The sequence below is a fragment of the Tenrec ecaudatus genome, chromosome 3 (genome assembly GCF_050624435.1).
Source record: "Tenrec ecaudatus isolate mTenEca1 chromosome 3, mTenEca1.hap1, whole genome shotgun sequence".
Lineage (NCBI taxonomy): Eukaryota > Metazoa > Chordata > Mammalia > Afrosoricida > Tenrecidae > Tenrec > Tenrec ecaudatus.
In genome coordinates, this window is record NC_134532.1 from 64,683,193 (window position 1) to 64,703,729 (window position 20,537).

Here is a 20,537-nt window from a genome sequence, read left to right on the forward strand (position 1 = left end):
GAATTCTGCATCCTTCACATTTCATTACATTTGGATTTGTCTTCTCAAGCTGCCCTGTGAAATTTTCTGTTCAGTTCCTTGACATTATTCTTTCTTCCATTTGCTTTAGCTGCTCAATGATTAAGTACAAGTTTCAAAGTCTCTTTTGAAATCCACTTTGATTTTTAATTTCTTCCCTGTCTTTTTAAATAAACTTTTGCTTTCTTCATCAATGATGGTCTTCATGACCTCCCATAGCTAATCAGGTCTGTCATTAGCGCTAAATGCATCAAATCAGTTCTTGAGCTGTTTTCAGAATCCAGGTGGAATTGCCTTAAGGTTGTAGTTTGGCTCCTGTGGGTTTGGCTTACTTTTCTTCAGCTTTATCCTGAACTTACATATGAGCAATTGATGGTCTGTTCCACAGGCGGCCCCTGGTCTGGTTTTAGCTGCTGACACTGAGCAGCTCCATCATTTCTTTAAAAAAAAATAATTTTATTAGGGGCTCATGCAACTCCTATCACAATCCAGACATACATCAATTGTGTAAAGCACATTTGTACATTCATTGCCCTCATCATTCTCAAAACATTTGCTCTACACTTAAGCTCCTGGCATCAGCTCCTCATTCCCCCCCCCCCATGAACCCTTGATAATTTATAAATTATTATTTTGTCATATCTTGCCCTGTCCAATGTCTCCCTTCACCCACTTTTCTGTTGTCTGTCTCACAGGGAGGAGGTTATATGTAGATCCTTGTAATCAGTTCGCCCCTTCCACGCCACCCTCCTGGTATCGCCACTCTTACCACTGGTCCTGAAGGGATCATCCGTCCTGGATTCCCTGTGTTTCTAGTTCCCATCTGTACCAGTGTAGATCCTCTAGACCACCCAGATTCGTAAGGTAGAATTGGGGCCATGACAGTGGGTGGGAAGGAAGCTCCAGGAACCAGAGGAAAGCTGTATGCTCCATCATCACCACACTGCACCCTGACTGGCTCATCTCCTCCAAGACCCCTCTGTAAGGGGATGTACAGTTGCCTACAGATGGGCTTTGTTTCTCTAACCCATACTCCCCCTCATTCACAATGATATGATTTTTTGTTCTGATCAATGCCTGATACCTAATCCCTTCGACACCTCATGATCATACAGGCTGGTGTGCTTCTTCCATGTGGGCCCTGTTGCTTCTGAGCTAGACAGCTCCATCATTTCTTTCCACATATTTGCTTATTTAATTTCTGTGTATTCCATCTGGGGAAGTCCAGGTTTATAGTCACCTTTTGTGATGTTGATAAATGGTATTTGCTAGGAACAAGTCATTGGTTTTGAAAAATTCAATGATGCAATCTCCAGCTTCATTTCCAGCACCTAGTTTATATTTGCCACCTAGTGTTCTTTCCTCTTCGTTTTCAGCTTCTGCATTCCATTCACTAATCACTATCAATGCATCTTGATTGCATGCTTGATCCATTTTTTACTGAAGTTGTTGGTAGAATTCTTCAATGTATTCATCACTACTTTTTGTGGTGGTGCATGAAGTGGAGAACCTTATGCATAGCTTCAAAGCATTTTCAAATGCTAATGTCAAATACTGAAAATTAAGGCTGGAGGACATTGTATGTCTCTGCACGAATGACAACTTGCCAGTAGAGCAAAAATGAAATGTGTCAGATTTAAATATAGCAATCACACTGGAAGCACTAACTTAGTTTCAGCAAATAGGCATGTACATATGTAAATATACTCATATATAAGGATAGGGAAGTAGATCTAAGTACATTTATTTATATGTTAAGTAGTAAGGTAGCAGCAAGACGTTAGGCCTTTACTCAAGCACTCCAGCAACACAAGAACAGTTTGTTCTAATAACTCTGCATTCTGTGATGCTCACCTTCCTGACATTATCGCTGAAGACAAAATGCATGCATAAGCGAATGTGATGAAGAAAGCTGATGGTGCCTGGCTATCTGGGGTCTTAAAGGCTTGAAGATAAACAAATGGCCATTGAGCGGAGAAGCAACAAAGTCCACATGGAAGAAGCACACCAGCTTGTGTGATCATGAGGTGTTGATAGGATCAGGTATCAGGCATCAAAGACCCAGAACAAAAAATCATATTGATAATAATTAGGGGGAGTGTGGAGTCGAGACCCAATACCCATGTGTAGACAACTGGACATCCCCTTATAGAGGGTTACAAGGAAGAGATGAGCCAGTCAGGGTGCAGTATGGCACCAAATGAAAAATACAACTTTCCTCTAGTTTTTTAATGCCCACCTCCCACTAGTATGACCCAATTCTACCTTAAAAATCCAGCTAGAGCAGTGTAAATAAGAGCTGGTACCATAGGGAATCCAGGACAGATTAATAAACCCCTTAGGCCCGGTAATAAGAGTAATAATACCAGGAGGGTAAGGGGAAGAAGGGGGGAGAAAGGGGTAACTGATCACAATGATCTACGTATAACCCCCTCCCAAGGGGATGGCCAACAGAAAAGTGGGTGAAGGGAGACATCACTCACTATAAGACATGAAAAAATAATAATTTATAAATTATCAAGGGTCTATGAGGTAGGGAGGGTGCAGGAAGGAGGGGAAAAATGAGGAGCTGATAGCAAGGGCACAAATAGAAAGAAAATGTATTGAAAATTATGAGAACATATGTACAAATGTGCTTGACACAATGGATGGATGGATGGATAGTAATAAGAGCTGTATAAGCCCCCAATAAAATTGTTTTTACAATAGTATTGGTACCATCATATTGCTAGTTTGCATTATGTGTATTATGCCGCTTGCAGTCATGCTTTAAAATTGCGGGTTCTATCAGTGTGTACTGCAACCACACTCGCTTTATCACTTTTAAGACTTGAAGTGCGAATGTAATCAAAATAAGGCAACAGTGCGTTTCCTCAGCTTGGATGTTAGAACTTTAAATTGTTTCTCATTCTTAAATGGCTCAAGTTACAGAAACATTAGACTTTCAACCTTGAACGTACCCGTGCAATATTTGTAAATAGATAAACTTAGTGCAAGTGACGATTAATAAAAAACCAGAGGTTTTCCCCCAGAAGAGATGCTGCCACGGGCAGTGAGGAAGGCGAAACCACGTAGGACAGCACACTAACGTCTCATAACATCCACAGGGCTGCCTCAAGGAAGCGGAGGAAACTCCTGAAGCTCCACTTATTTCTCCCTAGAACTAATGATGGAGAGTTACAAGGATACTGACTTCACGAGCACGGTCACCGTTTACCATTTATCACGACGTGCTAGGTCTCTGCAGTTTATATACATCACACACTCATAGGGAACCTCCTAGCTATTGGTCTTCATCACGAAACTAGTAAGAGGCAAGTTTACACGGGGCTCCTTCCATGCCAGAAAGATGTTTACTTGTGCTTAACTATGTCAATGCATTCAACTTTGTGGATCATGACAAATTATGGATAACCTTGAAAAGACTGAGAATCCCAGAATACTTCATTGTGCTCATGTGGAACTTGGACATGGATCAAGTGGGAGTTGTACAAACAGGAGAGGTGCTCATCAGGGTTGTATCCTCTCAACATATGTATTCAATCTGTATGCAGAGAAAATGATCAGAGAAGCTGGGTTATAGGAAACAGACTGTGACATCGGGATTGATGAAAGGCTTATTAATAAGCTGCTGCATGCAGTGAGGAAGACTTTAAGCACTTGCTGATGAAAATCTTTCAGTGTCCAGCATTCAAGTGGATCACAACTCAATGTAAAGAAGACCCAAATATTCACAACTGGACCAATAAATAAATGATAAATGGAGAAAAGGTTGAAGTTGTCAAGGATATTGTCTTGCTTGGATAATGTTCATGGAAGCAGCTGTCGCGAGATCAAAAGGCATATTGCGTTAGTTAAATCTGCTGCAGAGACCTCTTTAAAGTCTTGAAGAGCAAGGATGTTACTCTGAGGACTAAGGTGCATCTGACCCAAATCATGGTATTTTCCACAGCCTCATATGTGTGTGAACAAGGAAGACCAAAGAATTGGTGCATTTGAATTGGTGTAGTGCTGTGGAAGAATCCTGAAGTTATCATGGACTGCCAAAAGGACAAACAAATCTATCTTGGAAGAATTAGGGCCAGAGTGCTCCTGAGCGGCAAGGATGGCAAGACTTCCTCTTATATACTTGGGGCAGATTTTCAGGAGAGACCATTCCTCGGAGAAGGGTGGCATGCTTGATGAAGTGGACGGGCAGCGAAAGCGAAGAAGGCCCTCAATGAGATGGATCCATTCATACCGTGACTGCACCAATGGGCTCAAGCATAGGAGCAATTGTGAGGATGGCACAAAGCAATCAGTGTTTCATTCTGTTTTGCAGAATAGGGCACTATAGATCAGAATCAACTCAATGGCACCGCACAACAACAAACTCTCAGTTCTTTCCCCTCACACACGCTGGATGAACCTGAATATAAGCAGCGGAAGTGTCCAAAGTCCCCTTTTATTTTCATGCTTTTTAAGCATATGAAGTTGAACACTGCTGACTAATAACGCGCAATATGATGGTAAAGTAATCTGAAGTTTGCAATAATAGAGTGAAGGGCAAGAAAAACAAATGCAAATATTTAAAAGCTTATCATTGCAATATAGTTTAATTGTGACCACACCTGAAAAATTGATTAAATAAAAAGTAACATATACCATGAGTCCCCTGATAATCAGGAGTGGGCATACAGATCCTACCACGATGCACCAAACCATGGGGACAGCATGGCCGCATGGAAGGATGCATGAAAAGAGAGAGCTACAAGGCTGGTCCCAACTAGAGCCAAACTGTCCCCCTCCCTGGACGTAGGTGTGGTGGAGACCAGAACTGAACCTACAGGGTGAGAAAAGGAGCCAGCATACCACACCCACACGGAGGCAGGCAAGCATGGAAGAAGAGAAAGAGAGAACTGGACTGGACCCCACCATGGCACACCAGGCTCAGAGAATGATGTCTCTGAGGGGAGCTAATGGGACACAGAGGGGACTGGGCAAATGGCAACAGCAAGTGTCACATTGTGCCCTTACTGGAGCAGACTGTGACAAAGGACATTTCTGGGGTCACATGGTGGGGAAGGTAGAGCGATCTGAACCCCCCAAAATAGAGCATATCAAGAAGGGAACATACCTGGATAAACAATCCAGAGAGAAAACAATGGGATCTATGGTTCCAGGGGAACATGGGAGAGCGGGAGGTGTGTGGGGGGGGGGGGCTGGGGGAGAAGGAAGTGGTGTTAACAAACCCAGGGACAAGGGAACAAAAAGTGATCCAAAATCGGTGGTGAGGAGAGTGTAAGAGACCTGGTAGGGCTTGAGCAAAGTAACCAAGAGGAATTACTGAAACCCAAATGAAGGCTGAGCATGACAGTGGGACAAGAGGAAAGTAAAAGGAAATAGAGGAAAGAACTCCGAGGCAAAGGGTATTTATAGAAGTCTAAATACAGGCATGTACATATGTAAATACACTTAGGATGATGGGGAAATAGATCTATGTGTATATGTGCATATATTTATAGGTTTAGTATTAAGGTAGCAGATGGACTCAAGTACTCCCTCAATGCAAGAATACTTTGTTCTTTTAAACTGGCATTCCATGATGCTCACCTTCCCCACATGATTGCTGAAGACAAATGAGTGCATAAACAAATGGTAAAGAAAGCTGATGGTGCCTGGTTATCAAAAGATATAGCATCTGAGGTTTTAATGGCTCAGTGTCTGGGGCCATTTAGCTCAGAAGCAACAAAGCCCACGTGGAAGAAGTGCACGAGCCTGTGTGATCACGAGATGCTGAAGGGATCAGGTATCAGGCATAAAAGAACAAAAAATCATATCATTGTGAATGAGGGGCAGTGGAGATTGGGGACCGAAGACTCATCCGTAGGCAACTGTACATTGCCTTACAGAAGGGTCGCAGGGAAGAGACGAGCCAGTCAGGGTGCAGTGTAGCAATGATGAAACATACAACTTTCCTCTAGTTCTTAAATGCTTCCCTCCTCTCCCCCCCACTATCATGATCCCAATTCTACCTTATAAATCCACCTACATCAGAGATGTACACTGGTACAGATAGGAACTGGAAACACAGGCAATACAGGACAGATGATCCCTTCAGGACCAGTGGTGACAGTGGTGATACTGGAAGGGTGGAGGGAAAGTGGGGTATAAAGGGGGAACTGATTACAAGGATCTACATATATCATCCTTTCTGGGGGATGGACAACAGAAAAGTGGGTGAAGGGAGACACTGGAGAGTGTAAGCTATGACAAAATTAAAATTTATAAATTATCAAGGGTTCATGAGGTTGGGGGTGGGGAGGAAGGGGAAAAAACGAGGAGCTGATACCAAGGGCCCAAGTAGAAAGCAAACGTTTTGAGAATGATGATGACAACAAATGTACAAATGTGCTTGACACAATGGATGGATGGATGGATTGTGATAAGAGTTGTACAAGGCTCCCCCTCCCCAAAATGACTGTTTTAAGTAATAGATTATTTCCAGACCATTTAAATTACTTTCTTTGGGATGTGTTGGTGATATTATAGTAAAAACAAAATATTTAATAACTTGCTCTCACCAAACCAGTATTTTCATATTCCTTCACTTTACAAGCTAGGGACTTTACAAAATAGTATATACATGCAAAACCCAGCATTGGGAAGTCAATTCTGGCCCATAGCTACCCTATAGGACAACACAGAAGTGCTCTATGGGGTTTCCCAGGCAAACCACCATGCCTTTCTCACAGAGGGCCTGCTGGGTTCGGACCACCAGCTTGCTTTTCAGTCAGCAGTTGAGCACTTACACACTGCACCGCCAAGGTTCCTTTAATGGACTACTACTCAGCCACAAAGAGAAAGGAAGTCCTGAGGCATGCCACAACATGCATCAACCTTAAAAACATCATGCTCAGTGCAGGCCACGCACACAAAAGGCCAACGATTGTGTGATAGCACAAGTAAATATACGGACACTAAAGACCAGGACTAAAGGGAGGCGGTGGAAGGGTGGGGCTTTCTTTCACCTTGGGGCCACTGAGTTGATGTTTATGGTGGTAGGGCAGTTTGCGGAAGGACAGCGGGAATGGTTGCACATCTTGAAAACTACAATCAGTGTTGATCACAATAAAACTTAATAAGTCTGCTATCTTTTCTCTTGAAGGAAAAACAAACCTTTTTTAAAAAATGGAAATATGAAAGGCAGGAGAATTTGCTGTAATATGAACTTTCTCCTCTTCTGCATATCTGGCCACCTGTCCATCCAGTTATCTTAGCTAAACTAAGAAAGATTTTTTAAAAACTCATTTTATTGGGGACTCTTACAACTCTTATTACAATCCATTCATCAAATGTATCTGTTATATTAGTACATATATTGATAGTTCTTTTCTAGACATGTACTTTCCACTGAGCCTTTGGGATCAGCTCCTCTTTTATTCCCTCCCTCCTCTCCCACCCCTAAACCAGTGTGACCCCTTGATAGGTTGTAGATTGTTAATTATTTTCAAATCTCACACCGACCACTGTCTCTATTCCTCTCTGGTGTCTGTTCTTCCTCCTGGATGGGGGTGTGTCATTATGTGCCATTCATTGTGATCAGTGCCCCCTCCCTTCCCACCTCTCCCTCCTTCTCCTGTACCCTTTTGGTATCTCTATTCCCATTCCTGTTCCTGGGTTCCATGTGTTGTGAATTTTATCTCTTGCCTATACCTATGTACATGTTCCCATCTAGTCCAGAGTGGGAGGTGGCACTGGAGTCATGACAGTGGGGGGGTGAGGAGGCCTCAAGAGATCAGAAGTATATTGCGTGATCCATCATTGCTCTATTGCACCCTGATAGACTCATCCCCTCCCTGCGACCCCTCTGTGGGGGGATATTCCATTATCCATAGATGGGCTTTGGGTCTCCACTCCAACCCCCTTCCATTCTCACCAATGCAATTTTGTTTGTTTGTTTACTGTTTGTTGTGAGTCTTTTGATGCCCATTACCCGGTCTCAATGACACCTCACGATTGCACCGCCTGGTGAGCTTCTTCAATGTGGGTTACATGCTTCACTGTTGGATGGCCGCTTGTTTAACTTCATGTCTTTAAGACCCCAGACACTATATATTTTAATAGCCGGGCACCATCCTCTGTCTTCACAACATCTGCTTATGCACCCATTTTGTCTTCAGCAATCATGTGTATGGGTGTGTGAGGTACGGGGGTGGGGGAAGGTGAGCACCACAGAATGCCAATTTGTTAGAAAAATTGTTCTTCTATTGAGGGAAGGTATGAGCCAAGGCCCAAGGCCCTCCTGCAGCCCCCTGAGGAAAGTATAATCAGCACAGCAGGAATAGAAGAAAAGACTCTTATCTCACAATATACGGTCAGGGGGAGGTCAGACCAAACCCAGGGAGGTACATGTGAATCCAACATAAAGAAGGGGAAAGGAGGGAGGAGGGAGAATGAGGGTGGGGAGAAACTGAGATGATGACATGGGGGGGAACAGGGCACTAACCCACCCAGGGGGAGAGTATTGGTTGTGTGTCCACAGAATTGGAGCGTGCATACAGACGCCACCATGGCACGCCAAACTAGGGGGCAACATAACACGTGGAGGAATGCATGAAAAGACTGGACTACAGGGCCAGCCCCAACCAGAGCCAGTCTGTCCCCCACCCTGGAAGTGTGTGCCACAGAGAACAACACTAGACTTTCAAGTGGGGGAAAGGAGCCAACCTCTCATGCCCACACAGAAGCAAACCAAGAAGGAAAAAGAGAAAGGGTCAGTCGGCCTAGATTCCATCCATATGGGCACACCAAGCCCACAGGATGAGGTCCCTGCATGAGCTGCTAAAGCAAAGAGAGGGCTGTGAGACTACCAACAACTCAAGACATACTGTCCCCTAACTGGAGTATACAGTGACAGGGGACAAACTGCAGGGAGACAGTGTGGGAATGCAGCATAACAGAAAAGCAACTGGAGTAAAGCCAAGCCACAGAGCCCCTGAGGAGCCCCAAGAATGGAATTCAGACTAGGAGGGGCAGCCCCTGGATCTCCCTCAGGACCAGGAGGGTCTCATGGGGACCAGTGAACAGACATGGACCTTGTAGGTTTTTCTTTCTTTTTTCCCCCTCTCGTATTTTTTCCTTCTTTCTTTGACCATACCGTTTCTTATTGTTCAAACTAGGACATGGATAGTTTGCCTAATTATATGGGTTTGGCCATGGGAGGGAAGCCCAGGGAGAAGGCAATGGGGCCAATGGCCCCAGAAGGTAGAGGGGGAAGAAGGAGGTGGGGAGAAGCGGGTGGCGTCATGGACAGGGGAACAACTAGGGAAGCAGAAACAGCATCCAGGAGAGGGTAGAGAGCCTGTGAGTATTAGAGCAACACCAAGCTGGTGGAGAGGAAGCGCTAAGAGGTGGAAGAAGCGGAAAAGTGATGGCAGGGCAGGGGGAGGCAAAAGGAAACAGAGGCAAGCTATAGGAAGCAAAGGCACAGATAGGGAGATTAACAGAGGTGTGCACTTATACAAATACATTAATCCATAACAACAGTGGTATTGGCCTATGTACATATATTTATAAGAAAGATTTTTAAGAACACCTATATCTCTATTTTTATTCATGAGAATGCCTCATATGTGTCACCAGAGTAAAATGAATTCCACAAACACCATGTGCCAGGAGTATTTGAAGTGAAGCATGGGATAGGAAGACGAACAAGTACTGGGGTGTTGAAAGGATACTACCTAAACCTCGCTAACTACATGCAAACAAAGCAAGCATGGCCATTTCCCCCCCCCCCGCCCCCACCCCCCATTTATTTCCCAGGGTCAGTGAGCATTTATTCAAGGTGAAGGAGAAATTAGCAAGGCAACGCTAGAGACTTTGTATGCACACGTCACTTTGCAAGTCTATACAGTCAAGAAATCAAACCATGTATTGCACTGGGAGGGACTTCATTACAATGCTGAAGAGCAAAGATATCACTTTGAAAACGAATGTGCTCCTGACCCAAGCCAGGGTATTTTCAATCGCCTCATTTGCATGTGCAAGTTGGACAGAAAATAAGATAAGAAGTATTGCTGGAACTTGAGTTCTTTCTCCCTGGATGTTCTGCTTCTGAGCATTTGATTGGTGGTGCTGCTGCTGAACCTTCCTTGGACTGGTAGAAGAATAAACGAATTGGCCTGGGAAGACCTAGAGCCAGAATGCTCCTTAGAAGGGCGGACAGACTTTGTCTCATGTCCTTTGGACATGTTATCAGGAGAGACCAATCCTTGGAAAAGGACATCATCCTTGGTCAAGTCAAGGGTCAATGAAAGAAAGGAAGGCTGTCGATGAGACGGCTTGAAGCAATAGCTGCAACAGTGGCCTCAAATACAACCACAGCTGTGAGGGTACACAGCATGGGACCAGGTGCACAGGCTTTGGACTACTGTACATACAGTCACTAAGAGTCAGAACCAACACACTGACACCTAATGATAGTAACACAGGCACCACATTCTGTTAAGCGATTGCAAGCTTTATCATCCAAGTAGAACCCATTTACAGGCTTGACATCAGCAGTGGCAGAGATTCAGTCAGGGATCTTAATGTAACTGCGGTAAATCCCCGATGTCAACTGCGGAACCCAATTCTTTACAGGCAGCACGGCACAGCAGTTAAGAACATAGAAGCTCACAAACCAGGGAGAAAAAGCTCAAGTTCCAACTACTTCTTACCACTGGTGCAGGGGGCAAATAAGTCAACCTCCAAATCTCAGCATCCGTATCTGTAAATGAGTAAGATAACGCAGCAAGGAGGGCTTCACAAAGTTTGTGGTAATTTTCCCATTATCTTTTAAATCCAGTTTTCCACAAAAGTCTTACAGCTCCCATTTTCTGCCCAGAGCAGAAGGGTTAAACAGGATACAATTGGAAAAGTACCTCACACAATGACTGTGCACAAACCCATTGCCCTCAGGCTGAAGTCTGACTCAAAGTGACTACATGATTCAAGGCTCTAAAAACATACATAAGCAGAATGTCCTCTGGAGTGGCTGAGTGAGTTTGAACTGCCAACCCCTCAGCCAGCAGCCAAGTGCTTTAACCACTGCACCATCAGGGATCCTTTGCATCGAACACATGATATTGCCACTTAACAGACTAAGAAGTAAAGAACCCTACTCCACGGAGCAGTGGCTTAGCAGCAGCAGAGAGAAAACTAGAAGTGATGGGGCCTGGGCAGGTAGAGATGGAGAGCAAACGACCCGGCCACAAGTGCAGATTTGCGTGAATAACACCAAGCCCACAATGAAGAGAGCAGCTTAGGAATCACTTCCCAGGGAATCTGGCTCCTTATGCCACATACCGTGTCCATTTTTCACAGTTGAAAACCGCCTGAAAAACTGACCTTACACTTTGTACTGGTGTCATGCTCAAGTTCCATAAATACCCATCCTTCCCTCAACCCTTTACAATTTGTTACCCTTCAAATGAAAAGTTCTATTCTTCTTACCTCTTGAAGGAGCTTATTATGAAGTTGTATTTCTTCTGTTAAGGAAATAAGGTGAAGCAAGTAAACACACATATGTACATACAGAGCAGGAAGAGTCCCTCTCCCCAGAGCGATGAGTTCGCACAGGATTTCTCCAGCGAGTAAATTATTTGTTTAAAACACAATCTAATATCTCATACACATAATATGAGTATTTCACAAATATTTAGAAGCAGCATTAAAGTTTATAGAAAACTTCTAAGCCATTTATTCACAGAATTCACTGCATGTCCAATGTTAAAGACAGATTCAATGTACCACTCATCTGACTACAAAACTAATTGGTATAACCGAAAGGGGCGGTGAGTCAGCCTAGGACACCATTATAAGCTCCGCCTCAGGCCTCATCACCAACATTGTCCTCTGAGAAGCCTTCTCCAATCAGCTCAAATAACGTGGTCTGCCATCGCATTACCGCTGCATCATCAGTACCTCAGCTGAACCTGTTTTACACAGTGATTGTATGTTCATGCTCTCTCCTAGAATGTGAGTTCCCTGACAGTAGACACTGTACACCAGAACCTGGAACAACATCGATCTGTTTGATAAAGTGCCCAGGTACCTTGGAAGAGATTTCATAAACCAACGAACCAAACCAGTGGTCACGGAGTCAATTCCAACTTGGGGAAGCTCCAAGCGTGCAGGTTACAACTGCACTCACAGGGTTTGCAAGGTTAGAAAGGTGATCTCTGAAGGAGGTCTTCCAGAATCTAGCACACTGACCACTAGAGAAATTTGCACACCTGAAATCCAGCATTATCCGCCACGTTCACTGAATATATAAGGGGACTTTAAAAAGTTCATGCAAAAATTCCATTAACTTTTCATTCCACTTTTTAATGAATTTTATGAAGCCCCCTCACATGTGTATGTGTACGAAGGAGCTTCTAAAATTTGTGGGGAAATTGAATGAAAAGGTAATGGATTTTTTCTCCTCTACCAACATCTTTCCCTGCCAGCCTACATCTTTTGACTTCAGTATATGAAAGTTATACAACTGATGGGTTAATAACAAGTTCCAGGAGTTTCCGTTTCTTTTATTACTATTAAAATCAGGATTGATAAAGAATTAAATGTAATTTGGTTTCATATGGAGACTCACTTGGACCTAAACACCTCCTCAGTAACTGTACTTTGGTTTGATTCCACCTTGAAAGAGACTGACTTAGTGTACCAAACTAGGTTTAGTAGGAAATTTCCAGTAATTAATTTCATTAGAACTGAGCTTTTCTTAAATACCCAAGTTAACTTAATGGAAAAGTGAAAGTGTCACATTTCAAAACAATTAAAATTCTCTTGCACTCCAAAAATGCAATCATCTTACAGTTGAATGTAGAGTAACAGTAAGAAGATAAAACATTTTATAATTGAGCATTGAACTTCACGGATCCATGGATCTAGTTTTCCTGTTGCTTTGCAATGAGCTCATATTCCCGGTTATCTGCTGAAAACTTCTGCGTGACGGGATCAGTGAGGGATTGCTCGCTGGAAGGCGATCTGAGCCACACAGTTTTAAGGGGATATGTACAACAGTGGGGCTCATGGCAATAGCAACAGGAAAAACAAACCCAGGTGCAAGTGGGTCCATGCCGTTTAGATGCCTGTTGCCCCAGGAGTCAACTGTAAGTTATATGGCCATTTCTGAGCACAAGGTAGGTCAACCCCTCTAACCTCATTGTTCAAAGACCAAGTGTACTTTGGAATGAGAGACATTATTTGGGGTATGGGCCCTGCCAACCACTTTGCTGGAGTCATACCCCTAACTCTCTAATTGGCAGAACATTAGCAGTTTTGTTAATTTTTCAGACCTCCAGTTCCAGCAGGTCCAAGTCCAGTGAGGCCATCAATGCAGGCAATAGATAACCATCAACTCACAGCGACACCACTTGGGTCAGAGTAAATCTTTATGTCATAGTGTTTCTAGTGGCTTGTTTCTTGGAAGTTCATCTTCAGACTCTTCCGCCAAGGCACCTGTGGGTGGACTTGATCTTCTAACCTTTCAATAATGAGATGAATGCTGAACTATCTATGCTACCAGGGACTGATGGAGAAGGTATAAACTTTTAGTTTAGAAGTAACCTGCCAGTCTCTAATTCTACTTGAAAGGAAACTAGAGAGTTGAGGTAGTCTTTCTCAATATCACAGTTAGTAGAATGCAAAGCAAGCTTGCTGGCTGGAAGTCAGAAGATTTGAAACACTTGCTGATAAAGATCAAGGTTTGCAGCCTTCAGCATGGACCACACTTAATGTAAAGAATACTCAAATCTTCACAACTGGTAACATTATGATAAATGGAGAAAAGGTTGAAGCTATCAAGGATTTTGTCTTGCATAGATCTCCAATCCGTGCTTACTGAGACAGGAGTCCAGAGATCAAAAGTTGTATTACATTAATTAAATCTGCTGCACAGACCTCTTTAAAGTAATGAAGAACAAGGATGTTGCTTTGTGGACTAAGGTGCATCTAATCCAAGCCACGGTATTTTCCACTGCCTAATATATGTGCAAAAGTTGGACACTCAATAAGGAAGACCAAAGCAGCAGCAATGCATTTGAATTTTGTTGCGGGGGAGAATATTGAAAGTACCCTGGACTGCTAAAAGAACAACCCAATCTGTCTAGGAAGAAGTAAGGCCAGAGTGTTCCATAAAGGCTAGGCAGATAAACTTCATCTTACATATTTGGGACATATTGTCAGGAGAGACCAGTTCCTGGAGAAGGCCATCATGCTTGGTTAAATGGAGGAGCGGCGAAAACAAGGAAGGTCTTTGATAAGATGGACTGACACAGTGGCTGCACCATGGGCTCAGGCATGGGAACAATCGTGAGGATGGCACATGACCATGCGGCGCTTCATTCTGTGGTTCATGGAGTCGGAGCCAACTGGATGGCAGCTAACAACAAAAGTATGCAAAGGCTGCTGATTTGGTCACACATTATTCCTCCATTGCAATTTTATACATATGGTCAAAGGGTTCAGAAGAAGACAAGATTTATGGAACAGAAGAATGTCTAAGAGTCCTGACCCTGTCATGCATTAAATTGTGTCCCCTCCAAAATAAGTTCCAACTTGGGTAGGCCATGATACCCAGTGTTGTGTGACTACCCTTAATTTTGTGATCTGTAATTATGCTCCATTTTAGGTGCTGTAATTCCTAACCTCTTGAATCATGCAGTCTTACAGGAGGGTGACTGAAGTCACACCTTCACTAGAGCAATATTTTTCAATCCTATAAGAGATGGAGCGAGAAGAGCACATAGTGTGTCCTGACTACTGCCAAGAAAGAACTGCGGTCCAGTGCATATTTGGGGGCCAGGGTCCCTGTGCTAAGATCTAGGGGAAGGGTGAAGCCCACACATGGCCATCTCCAAGGAACCAAGTACAAGCTGAAGAGACGGGGACCTTCCTCCAGACCCAACAAAGATTGGCTGGGTTCAACACCCTGGATTCAACACCCCGAATGTGGACTTTCAGCCTTCTAAGCTGTGAAAAAATAAACTTGTCTATTACAACATCCACTGTGGCTATCTGTTATAGCAGCCCCGAGTTACAAAGACAGTCCTTAACACAGGAACTTGAAAATGAGTGACTTCAACATCTTCAGTTGCTACTAGAGATGTTGTAAGTATTGCAGTCTCATGGCTTCAGAAGGCTCAACCTGATTGTCCCATGATTGACTGATGAATCGCAATTCCTGAAGAAGGATGCTGCCTAGCTTTGAAGTACCAAAAGGAGCAACTCAGTGCTGAGTTCATTCAAGCTAGATAGGTCAATGGATTGACGATGCTTTGGGGTTAGTGTAGGGCCAGGAGAGTGTTTGTGAACACTGGGATACTGTTTTCAGCTTCCAGAGACTCTCACGGTCAAGAGCAGTATAAAAAAAATCTGGGTCATGCAATTTTTTTGGTCATCTGAGTTCAGTGAGAATGGAGGTCTGAATCATTGTTGTACGCAGCTATCTTGAGTCATCACTTTCTATTCTTCACTAAACACATTTAGGGAAGAAACAAACAACTCACTATCTCCTAAGTACAAATATCATAGGATGGGAAAAACAGAGAACAGTTAAAAACAATGAAATAAAAATTGCCTAAGAGACTCGTTATTAAACACAATAAAAAAGCAAGAACAAAACTAAGGTTAAATAAAGAAGACAATTGGGCAACATGGGTGATACTGAAGAACTTATTTTTATTGATTCAAATAAGAACTTTGCAGTTGATTTTAGTTCTTCTGCATGACAAATCTGAACAGTGAAGTACACAAATTTAAAGATAAAGTATTTCAATTATTGAATGGCTGAAAGGAAACATTGCTTACTTCTTTTCGTAAAAATGCATTTCTAGGGAGAATTTCATTCTTTTGTGGGAAATTCAAGAATTACACAAAGATCCTTTGTCTGAAGAATGCTATGGGGACAAGTGACTGGCCAAAATTTTCTTAGTCTGCTGTATTTCACTACATAGAATATTGTTGGAAACAAGTGGGCAGTTGCCTAGACCATGGATACATTTGTGTGTGTGCAAATATTCACTATTTGTGTTTATTACATTGTGGTGCAATTGGACTCTACACACACAGTAGAAAAATTAACAAATGATGATTGGAAGAAACATAGTCACTGTTAATTTGCAGTTTAAAGTTTGACAATGAAATCAAGTAGACTAATGTTTTCCTAGATAGGTGATACCGTCCCCTGGGGGGGACATGCTAGAATGATCCAGGAGGCAGCAAAAACAGATGCCTACACTTTATCCTGGATTATGGGCTATACTAACAAAACTTTTATTTACCAGGAGTGGGGGGAGCAAACCTTTTGAAAAGGGGGTATTAGGCAGCAACTTCTGGGCAGTGGTAAATTCCATGTACAATAAATGGTCTTCCACACTTGCGTAAGCAAGTGTGGTGAAGAAAGCTGATGGTGCCCGGCTGTCAAAAGATACAACATCTGGGGTCTTAAAGGCTTAAAAGTAAACAAGTGACCCTTTAGCTCAGAAGCAACAAAGCCCACATGGAAGAATCACACCAGCCTGTGCGATCATAAGGTGTCGAAAGGATCAGGAATCAGGCATCATCAGAACAAAAATTCATATCATTGTGAATGAGGGGGAGTGCGGAGTGGAGACCCAAAGCCCATTAGTAGGCCAGACATCCCCTTACAGAAAGGGTTACAGGGAGGAGACAGCCAGTCAGGGTACAGTGTAACAATGATGAAACATACAAATTTCTTCTAGTTCCTAAATGTTTCCTACCCCCTCCCCCGCCCCAACTATCATCATGATCCCATCTACCTTACAAATCTGGCTAGACCAGAGGAGGATGTACACTGGTACAGATAGGAACTGGAAACACAGGAATTCAGGGTAGATAATCCCTTCAGGACCAGTGGTGAGAGTGGTGATACGGATACCGGGAGGGTGGATGGCAAGGAGGAACTGATGACAAGGATCTACACATAACCTCCATATAACCTCCTCCCTGGGGGACAGACAACAGAAGAGTGGTTGAAGGGAGACATCGGACAGTGCAAGATATGACAAAATAATAACTTATAAATTATCATGAGGGAGAGGGGAACAGGGAGGGAGGGGAAAAATGAGGAGCTGATGTCAGGGACTTAAGAGGAGAGCAAATATGTTGAGAATGATTAAGGGCAATGAATGTACAAATGTGCTTTACAAAATTGATGTATGTATTGATTGTGATAAGAGTTGTATGAGCCCCTAATAAAATGATTTTTTTAATGCTTTATCAAGCACTTTTATAATGCCAGCTACTATGCCAGGTATTTATATATTTTTATATCAACAATTTCATTTGACCATCCATCATTAAAGCCCTGAAGCATAATAAATAAATAGATAGATAAATAAATAAATAGCTAGATAGATGGCCTTCATAATTCATGGTCATAACAATTATTTTTCTTATGAAGGTATCCATTGGAGCACATCTATTTTAGGTAATAAATACACTGTTAATGTTCATTTCAAAGTGGATATTAAAATTTTTGTGTCTTTTGAGACCACACCAGGAACAATATTCCAAGAGTGTGTAAGTAAAACGTGCTTATGCAATAAATGTTGCCTTGGTCTTTCCTGGGGCTTCTAAACTGTCCTACTGTCAGTCAGAAGCTAGTGTACTCAATTTGAACCAGCTGCACAAATGTTGTTTTAATTACTTGACTTGACATGATCAACAAAAATAATCTCAATATTGTGTCTTCATTTTGATTCCCCAGCTGTCTTCAACTCTGAAGAAGTCTTGAAAACCAAGATACACAACTAACCAAGAGCAGCATGAAGTTCACACACACACACATTAACTTTGGCTAGTACAGTGGCTAAATAGAAAGAAGCAATTCCTTTCATGACTCCTCAGCGTAGGTAATTTAACATCAATTTAGAGGTAAATTGTAGATGAAAGAACATGGAAGGGGGCTTCGAAAAGTTCATGGAAAGATGGAATTGAAGTACAACAGTTTCTCCCCAAACTTTCTGAAGCCCCCTTGCATGCTCTAAAGCAGGGGTGTCAAACTAGCGACCCCCAATTTTTTTGTGGCCCACGATGCTCTGAAATAAAATAGAAAAAATTGTTATGAAAAAAATAGCACTTAGGGGAGATCGAGGCAATACTGTACACACAATTCCCTCATTACATTTGATTTCAAAGCATTGTGGGCCACGAGAATTACCTCAGGTCCGCATGCAGCCTGTGGGCCGCCAGTTTAACACCCTACTCTAAAGGCATGATTTCCATTTGAAGCCTGACTCATGCAGGTGTGTGTGGTGAGGCATAGTACTTAAACTCCTTATCTATAAAATGGGGATAAGGCCTTAAGAGTTGTGTGAGTATTAAAATGGGATCAGGAAAGCACTTTGCTCAATTTTTTCCTTCCCTGCCAAGCCAATATTGCTCTAACTGCATGAAATATGCTATTTTGAAAAAATAAATTAAAAATAAATAAAAATAAAATAAATATGCTATTTTGAAAATTAGGAAAAGGTACATGGGAACTGACTTCAAGTAGGCACGCAGTCAGCACATAACCGCGTCGGATTTGGTCTTTGTGGGTGTTGGTTAGTTCTAGAAACCAGTTCTTTGTTAATAATTCATTTTCTTTCTGAAAGCAGAGTAACTATTAGAATACACCGTGAATGACCCAACATTCAGTTGAGTGACGCAGAGTTGGCACTCCAGCGACTGCTTCCAATGGCTGTAACTTCCAATGTAACTAGCCATTCTCCAGAGATGAGGGTAAGGGAGATTGACCTGGATTAACCTCATTACCAACCAAGTGTGGAGATCCCTTCCACACAGTGGGTCTCACCTGGGGAGCTTTTGCCATCTACCCAACCCACATTCCAAACCAATTATACCAGAATTCCTGGGGGTGGGACCCAGGCACCTGTGTATTTTGAAGAAGTCTCAACTGACTCAAGAATGAACAGGATGATCTCCTGTTCTGACCTCATGCAGCTTCTGCAGTAAAGGAAGAGCCACACTTAAAATGCTTCGGAAACACAACTTCAGAGTCGAGAAGGTACAACAAAGGTAAAAGATCAGCCTTCTCCTGGATCCCCGCCGAAGGCAAGAGCTAGAATTTACCAAGTAGCCGCTCACCCAGCTTCCTGGATAAGGGGGAGTGCCCTTTTCCGAATAGCTGTCACCTGAACAAAATTAAGCTAACCAATCTTAGAAGAGGCCATGCACTCTTTCGTGTGTCTATTAAGATTTTTTTTCTCTTTTTCCCAAAAGGCAAATCTTTTAGGTGGGTATATATGGGTGCTTGCCCCCAAACAGAAAGCTTGTAGACAAATACCCAGAACTATGCAATTCCTGTGGCCGCCTAGAAAGCCCACTTCCAGGTCTTCCCCACACCCAGACCCCACTTCCAGCCCCAGGCCAATGCGTGGCCTGCAGTCTCTGCACCTGCCGGCGCGCTAAGCGGCACCTGCCGCACCGCGCCCTCCCCATCCCCCCCTACCTTCCAGCAGCTCCTCCAGGCTGGTGACCTTCCTGCTGCCGTCTATGGTGTAGATGGTGCGGACGCCCTGAGGCAGGTTCACATTGTCGGACAGGGAGCGGGTGAGCTCCATCAGGAGAGCGTCGAAGGACCGGAAGCGGTCGCTGGAGATGGCAAACACCAGGCCCTTGAAGTAGCGGTCCCCATTCCGGTAGAAGCGCGCCTTCTTGGCCTTCTTCTCGGAGCTGAGGGCCTGCAGGGTCCGCGTGCGGTAGAAGCTGCAGTGGGCGCTGTGCGCCGGGCTGGGGATGAGCCCGTTCCCCTTGGGGCCCGAGCTGCTGCTGCCCCCGGAGGAGCTGGGCGCCCCTCTCCGTGGCCCCGGCCGCGGCCTTTTGTCCCGTTCCTCAAAGTGCTCTAGCTCGATACTCCTGGCGCTGGCCATCGCGACGGCGCCGGGGTTCCCCACACGACGCGGTCCCGTGCAAGCCTGCTGGCAGCCCAGAAGCGCGCGCGGACGTGGGACCCAGAAGCCCTAGAGCGCAGGGCCACCTGGCCGTGGCATTCCGCCCCCTCGTCGCAGGTGCGGCCGCAGACTCGCCGGCTGGCCCGCGCTCCGGCTAAAGGCGGCCGCAGCGTCCAGCCGCCCAGCTCATTGTCCAGCGCGGCTCGCTCCGCGCCTCGCGCCCGCCGGGGAGCCCCACGCCCCCCGGAGCGCCTCCTACGTCAGCCACGCCTCACAAGTCGCGCTCCGGAGCGGGCCGCGCGCCGCAAAGTTGGGCCGCACAGGGTTCGGCCAACGGCCCCGCCCGCCCGGCCCGGGGGCGCACACAAAGCTCGGGCGCCCGCCGCTCCCGGGAGCGCCGACGGGGGAGGAAGGAAGGAAGAGGGGGCGGGGCGGCGCCGCCGGCTTGCGGGGGGTCGCGCCCGCCCACGCGCGGGGGCCGCTGCGCCGCGTTCGCCCAGGCCCGCCCCGAGGGGCGCCCCGCCACGCGCCGGCTCGGGCTGCGGGGCCGTGCGCCGCGGCCCCTTCCTCCCCCGG

General features: G+C 44.5%; 1 protein-coding gene across 2 annotated transcripts in view; it reads right to left on the reverse strand.

Moving 5' to 3' along the window:
• Window positions 1-20,224, reverse strand: part of DCLK2 (doublecortin like kinase 2) — a 210,158-nt gene extending 189,934 nt beyond the window's left edge. For both annotated transcript variants that reach the window (XM_075544804.1, XM_075544803.1), the window contains exon 1: window positions 19,520-20,224. In XM_075544804.1, the coding sequence (XP_075400919.1) occupies window positions 19,520-19,940 (421 nt within the window). In that variant the 5' untranslated portion in view covers window positions 19,941-20,224. The remainder of the gene's footprint in view (window positions 1-19,519) is intronic.
• Between the last annotated feature and the right edge of the window lie 313 nt (window positions 20,225-20,537).